At 40.7% G+C, this 7,763-nt stretch overlaps 1 protein-coding gene across 3 annotated transcripts in view; it reads left to right on the plus strand.

Moving 5' to 3' along the window:
* LOC117952740 (neuropilin-2-like) overlaps positions 1–7,763 on the plus strand; it is a 98,921-nt gene that overhangs the window by 40,366 nt on the left and 50,792 nt on the right. For all 3 annotated transcript variants that reach the window (XM_034885263.1, XM_034885262.1, XM_034885264.1), the window contains exon 7: positions 1,581–1,736. In XM_034885263.1, the coding sequence (XP_034741154.1) occupies positions 1,581–1,736 (156 nt within the window). The remainder of the gene's footprint in view (positions 1–1,580; positions 1,737–7,763) is intronic.

Genomic DNA, 7,763 nt, shown 5'->3' on the forward strand with positions numbered 1-7,763 from the left:
TGTGTGTGTGTGTGTGTGTGTGCATTGGAAGTAATCTGAAACACCTGTCTCTCCGACAGATAACAAACGCAGCATTTTACCTCCCCTGTTGTTTTGTACTATACCCCTGTGGGAGAGTGTCTCTTCTCACACACACACACTCACACAAACAACAAGCTCTGATTAATCTACAGGTTTCAACCGCCCGCATGGAGGAGAATAAATGTTATAACCTACAGTAGAACCATACTCATCTTCTGCTCTTTATTTGTCTGCAGCCTCTCTTTGTCTCAAAACCTTGTTCTGTAAAGTAGAGGCTTGGATCACCAGTCACTGTCACAATGTAACAAATCTCATGTAAACTGAGGGCTTCAAAATGGGAGATATTCATTTTAAAGAGTGGCAGGTGTGGTGTGTTCCCGGCAAGGAACTGCAAATATTACTACTGTAACCCTCAACAAAGTCACGCTAGACCCCAGACACAAGTACAAAAACATACAAAAGTTGCTTAAGTGTGTGTTTGTGGATGTCTTTTTCTGTACGTATGTATTATTTGTAAGCTGTGCACATCTCTCTTACGGTTGTGTTTTTATTTTGTCTCCCTCCTTCCCGTCTATCCTCTCTGTGTGTGTTTTTTTTGGTCCTGGGACACGTTCTCATTTCTCAGCATATTGTTTGTAATTGTTTGTAATCTTTAAATAAAAACATTTATATCACAAAAAAATACAAAAGAGTATATGTATAAAAGTCCTCGTTAGCCGTGTTTACAAATATTTTCATAAAACATTATAATCTCCTGTTGCTTAATATCACTTACAAATTGTTAAAATCCATTGCGTTTTTAAAGAGCTATGTTGTTCTGAGTGATCGACTCATTTTGGGGACTGCGGAGCAAAACAAATGTGTACCTACTCGAGGTACCTTGAAATGAAGGAAGTTGGCTTTTAGCACACAATGCTGCCCATTTATAATGCAACCCAGCTAGCAGGATGCCATACACGTAGCTTAGCATCCACAGTCAGGATGGGGAGGTGATCATGGCTGTTGTATGCGAGGAAATATAAATGAGCCCCAGGTCATTATTGATCCGCAGAGAGAGAGAGAGAGAGAGAGAGAGAGAGAGAGAGAGAGAGAGAGAGAGAGAGAGAGAGAGAGAGAGAGAGAGAGAGAGAAAAGGGAGCAAGCAGTTCTGTCAATCAACTGTGTTTAATCAGCTGATATAATGTTGTAGTAGTTTAATTTATAATACATTATAAACTGTATGTATTGTATGTACAAACATCTTAATTGGTAAAGTAACTAGTGACTACATTTTTCAGATAAATGTAGAAATGGAGATAAAGTACAATATTTCTCTCTGAAATGTAGCAGAGTAGAAGTAGGACGTGGCATGAAAAGAGACGACTCAAGTAGAGTACAAGTATCTTAAATTTGCATTTAAGTACAGTACTTGTAAATGTACTTTCCACCACTGTATACAGCAAACACGCCTTCAAAAACCAGCTGATTGATCAGTTTAGAGCTTGTGCACATTCTTTGATGTATTATTCACAATGTTTTTATTCTTTGATAAAAACTTCCTCTCTCCTCCCCGCCAACAGGTGGACCTCCATACCTTGAAGGTACTTACAGGCATCGCCACGCAGGGCGCCATTTCAAAGGAAACTCTAAAGGCTTACCATGTCACCACCTTTAAGCTGGAGGTCAGCACCAATGGAGAGGACTGGATGGTGTACAGACATGGCAAGAATCATAAGGTAGGCTCAGACTCACGCATAAACACACAGATGCATGCATACAGTGCAAATGCTTCTGCATGCTTTGGAAAAGAAACCGGAGATTCCGTCTAACCACGTGGGGCTCCATGAAGCTTATATATGTAGCCAAGTCCCAGAGAAATGATTGATGGCTAAAATACAGGGAGTTGTGGAGAAAAATTATAAATAAACACACACACACACACACACACACACACACACACACACACACACACACATATTCCTGCCATGACATGGACCGCTAAGTAGTCAAGACGAGAGCGAAAGAGTCTGGATGCTCTTAGGTGACACACAGGCCTCGACATGCACATGGAAGAGGCAGAGAAACATATGAGACGGAATATATGCAGCAACCCTTGACCACAAGCCCAAAATTCGACTGGTGTCTGCAATTACAGTCATTCCACCGCCGCTCAGTTGGCTTCATTTAAGGTTTTACGACCAAGCCAGAATCAGCACACGTCTCCAAGCTCCAAGTGATACCTTACATCATTGAACGCAGCTACACTTACAGTAGACTGCACAGTCTGCTTTTCACATCCCATCTGGTTTCTGTTACTCACTGGTCAGAGTCCTGTCTAATGTCGACCTGGTTGGACAGGTTTCTTAGCTGTTTCTCTCAGTGGTGTTAAAGCATGATGAATCAGCAGCGACTGTGCTGCAGTCTAGAAACGGTACCAAGCCTTGTTAAAATGGTTGCAACTGCAATTAAAGTAGAGGAGCGTTCCAGTGGTTTTGGCTGTTTTTTTCCATCTCGGCCGTTCTCCCACTGCATCTGCGATAGTGGTCACATATGTTTTTGCTGCGGTCTAACGCCACCACGTCTAGCTTTGTGCTATATAGCCTAGTGTGTGTGCATGTGTTCATGAAGGAATAACCCTTATTCCTACATGCACACACAGATGCATGCATACAGTGCAAATGCTTCTGCATGCTTTGAGAAAGAAACTGGAGATTCCGTCTAACCACCTGGGGCTCCTCTGTGGACTGCAGATCCCATAAGGCTTATAGATGTAGCCAAGTCCCAGAGAAATGATTGATGGCTAAAATCCAGGGAAGTGTGGACAAAAATTATAAATAAATAAAGGGACAATAGAAAAAGTACGGAAGAGGATTAGGGCCACTGGTGAAAATGTTGTGAGTTCTGACTTTATTCTCAGACTTCTGACTTTATTCTCAGAGTTCTGACTTTTTTTAATTCTGAGAATAAAGTCATAATACTGAATTTAATCTCAGAATTATGACTTTATTCTCAGAATTATGACTTTAATCTCAGAATTAAAAAAAATCGGAATTCTGTGAATAAAGTTAGAATTCTGAGAATAAAGTCAGAACTCACATAATTTTTTAATCCTCTTCCGTAAAAAAGAAAGGAAGTAAGTATGAGTTGTTTTAAAAAAATCTTTTTTATACCGATTATAGAAAAAAGATAATGTAATTAATTGGTGCAGTAAAAGCAAGTAAATTCAACTCTTTAACTAATCCCTCAATCAACCAACCAACCAATCAACCAACCAACCAACCAACCGAACAATCAATCAATCAATTAATCAATCAGTTAATTCGCCATTCAGCCAGTTGTTTTGTCAGTCAAATAGCAATATTCTGCTAACACCAGACTGCAACAATTACAATCCAATACTCAAAAGATTAATAACTATGTTTTGAGGTTAGAAGTCGGTGTCACCACCCATAATCCCTCTGGATTCCTTCAATAACCCTGGAAAGCTGCTTCAGCGCTGAATGCCTAAGGAGAGACAGAGGAGTGTGTGTACGTGCATGTGTGTGTGCGTGTCTTTGAGGAGGAGGAGGGGAAGGGGTTTAGAATAAATCAGCAGCAGCTTCCGGTAGAGTGTCCCTCCCTTCTCTTCCCTCTACACGCACGCACGCACACACCCACGCACACACACACACACACACACACACACACACACAAACTTATAAACACAAAAATACACACGCACAACCACAAACTGGTAACTGTCTTTTTTAGCCCCCCTGGTGAAACAGTCTGTGCTGTAATCTGTTGGTTAGATCAGGGTCATACTATCTGTACTTTATGGATATTAACTAGATTAATGAATATTTTTCATCCTGATTGTCCTGCTGTAATTTTACCATGTTGGTCTGTTCTGTATACACGACATCTATTGCATGCCTGTCCCTCCTGGATGAGGGATCCCTTTCTCTGATGCTCTTCCCCTTGAGGCAAATATGTGATATATGAAAATAAAATTATATTGATTATGCTATTTACCAGTCCCTCCAGGATTTCGCAATGTTTTGATCGCGCAAATTCACACAAGTTCAACCAATAACCATGACTTTGGTGCGACTCGCAATTTTGACCAATCACTGCAACTTTTTTGCAAATTTGACCAATAACCAGAGTTTCCTGCGACTCCAACCAATGCCAGCAGTCCTGCGTTGCCAGACTTTGTATCAGTATGTAACGCTGAGAGCCGCTGACCAAGCGTGAGTGAGAACGGGTTAACGCCACATGTACTTGGCCATATTCATTTCCTTGTTTACCAACAAAACTTACAGACCGTGCAAAACACGTTAGACCGTCCTGCCAACCTGTATACATTCATATGTATGTATTACATCAATATACGCTATAAGGATTTTCCACTCTGATAGCTGAAGCGGCTGCTGTTTCAATCCTGTCAGCTCTCTGCAGCGGGCGGGGCTGAGTTACCACTGCGACTGACCCGCACGCACAAACACACACACACACACACACACACACACACACACACAAACACACACACGGTGGATGCAGGAAAAACCAGAGATGGGACGTACAGGATGACCTAAATTGAGGACAGCTATGCTCGTTATTGTAAGTGCAATGATAAGTTATAAAGTCCAATAAGTCCTTTATCAAACCGTATGAATGTGTGTCCCAGGCCAGGATAGGAAATGAACTAACAATGTAAAGATCAACAAGTAACAAATACATTATTTTTCTTTTAAATCCACCAGCCATTTTTACATTAAACCAACATTTGCAGCATACTGAGCCTTTTTGATAAGCTCCTTGGAAAACTCAGCCCAGAGTAATTTTATTCTCCTCAAAACAAGCTTCCTTTTAATTTTTTTAAAATTAAATTAAAAATTAAAAATTAATTTTTTTTTTAAAAATCACAACTTTTTTTGCAACCTTCTCTGTCTCCCACAACTTCCTTGCAACAAACATACAAAAAACAACTTTTATTGCAATTCTTTACAAAAAACACCCGCAACATCAGGCATTTTAGGCCGCAACAATCTCAAAGCGAAATCCTGTAGGGACTGACATACAGGTTTATAATTTGGTATTCAGGTCATGGGGCTTCCTCTGTCCTGAGAGGGAGCCATGAAAGAGGAAGCAGAGGAAAGGTAGAGCAGCTAGAGCTGAAAAAGATGAAGAGAGAGATGTTCATTTATCTAATGATAGTACGAATGGTGTTAGCATCTTGGGGGCTAATGTCCCTTCTCAGCTGACATGCTGCAGACAGCCAACCAGCATCAGCCTTGCCATCCCAACTGTCAACTTTTGGGAAGTAACTGAGAGTCTGTCATTTATGTAAAAAAAAAAGACATGAATAACTCAAATTTCAATGGCCAAAAGGATCTGTCGGCAGAGTGTTTTATAGCTTGGATGTGGAAAATGCTGTGTCTGCATTCACAGGATATTCCAAGGAAAAGTTTTCATAATTAGGAACAGAGCCTATGATTTTATGATCAGTTTTAAGCATTTATTTATTTTTTTACATTTTTATTAATTCAGGACAATGCACATTGATGAATAAGCACAACAGTACACGTAAATGTGCCAGATTGTAGCCCAAGGGCTAATTTCCATCTGCAGTCCAATAGGCAGGTTGGAGTCACAGAAAAAAAAACATAGAATAGAAACATTTAGTATTTAAACTTAAAGACAGGAACTTTATTTTAAAGAACAAAAATGATTTGTTTTCTACTTTAATTCAAGATAATATCGTTTTTCTCCCAATACAAGGCATAGATAGAAATGCCCAACCCAGTCTGTAGTCAGTGTACGTTTTTATATGAGACTGGGTTGAAATGCCCTGACCCCTCTCTGTTTAACTTGTTGTAACTGCTCTGAACTGTTTATTCATCCATCCGTTTCTTGTCTGACATTTTCATTCACTCACCCCTACACTAGTCTCTCAAAGTCTATCTATCATTCATAAATTCACCCTCCTCGTCTTCACATCTTCATTCACCTTATCCTTCCACTCTTGCACTCTTTTTCCTCCCTGACTTTCCCGCTCCCTCAACACTCCATCAATCGTTCTTCCCCCCCCAGTGTTTCTGAGAAAGTCATCATGAAATAGACAGGCACTTTTGGGTTGCTCGGACAAATTACTTTTTGTGGTTGGCTACAGCAATTTGTGTGTGTGTGTGTGTGTGTGTGTGTGTGTGTGTGTGTGTTAATCTAGAAGAATTATTGACTTAATGTTTTATGAGCAAGAGGCATTAAAGGAGGACAAAAATTAACAGGAACCACATGGATATTAAGAAAAGAAAAGTATGAGCATGGCAAACTGCCTCTGCTCCTGTGAACACACTCTCCTGCACAACACAACAGCAAGAACACACACATGAATGCTTGTTGTATGTAAACATTATCCTCAGATGAGTAACTCTTAATAAAGCAGCCACTGTGCACACAAAGACCCACACTCTGCTTTTAAACATCTGGGAGCCAGCCCATAGGGGCGGCGCCACCGTCACACAACATCCTGATGATTTGTGTGATCTGTAATGTATTTGATAATGTCATTAAAGGCCTGTTGTGAACCAGATGGCACATATGGAATCTATGTTAACTTGTGGAAGAGGAGGAGAAGTAATATCCATACAGCATTTGTTCCTACATTCTCACAAATGACAGGTACTTTTTAAGACGTTCACCAGATAAAGAGGGAAAAAGAGCAAAGTATAAGAGAGAGGGGAATACAGGGGGAACAAGATTATGTTAGAAATAATCATTGCTGAACCAATATGCTGTTTAGTTTCACAAGAATTAGTTGTGATTCTTGTAATTTTTGAAGTTTTCTTTGTCTTTTTAATCCCCAAGAGTTTTCTTTCTCTGTTCCTGTTTTTCTTTAACAGCAGCCGTTTTCTTCATGATCAGGTCATGCCAGATCATTTGACTCCTCATGTAAACTATCACGCGAGCACTAATGTGAGCATCATGTACAAACAGGAATAAAGATAATGATACTATCAGTATAACTTTAAGCAGTGCTCCGAGTTGGCTGTGGGCCTGGTTATGGGAGGTTGCCCACATGCTGAGAGGAAAGTGGCAATTTTCAGTGATCTGAGGTCTCGTCAATGTTGTCTTAGTCTGACTCTTTTTCTAAAAGAGTCTGAGACCTTCTGCTGGTAGAAGTACTTTTAAGTATAACGTGGTACAAATGTCTTTACGTAGCCCTCCTGAATTGCTTTAGGCAGAGCTCTCTGTGGCCATTACAACACTGGACCTCAGCCAAGACCAAAACCTCCTATTCCCACCTTAATCTGTGGGAACGAGGATGGATGGATGGATAGAGAGAGAGAGAGAGAGAGAGAGAGAGAGAAATAGAGGTAGGAAACGTGGGTGGAATCAGAGTGAGGGAGATGGATCGTGATGAGAGCAAAGTGTAGTTTGAAATAAATTAAGAAAGAAAGAAAGCAAAACACAAGCAAAGGGTCAAGCAGTCAAGCATAGAGAGAAGAAACTGAGCTGTGCAGAGGGAGGAAGAGAGGTGGAAGCCAAAGGGAGGTAGGTTCAAAGGGGAACAAGTGAGTGAAGGAAAGAGGCAGAGAGGGGAAAAGAGCAAAAGAAGGAAGGATGGACGGAGGCACGGAGGAGAGAAGGATTAATGCGAATAGCAGACAAGGGTGTTGACCACAAATCCCAGTGGATCCCTCTGGGGTCTCAGCAGCACAGCCTGTAAGGATGTCAGGAGAGGGGGAATTAAATAAACGACAGAGTAGAGTAGAGTAGGA

Source organism: Etheostoma cragini, chromosome 11 (assembly GCF_013103735.1).
Source record: "Etheostoma cragini isolate CJK2018 chromosome 11, CSU_Ecrag_1.0, whole genome shotgun sequence".
Lineage (NCBI taxonomy): Eukaryota > Metazoa > Chordata > Actinopteri > Perciformes > Percidae > Etheostoma > Etheostoma cragini.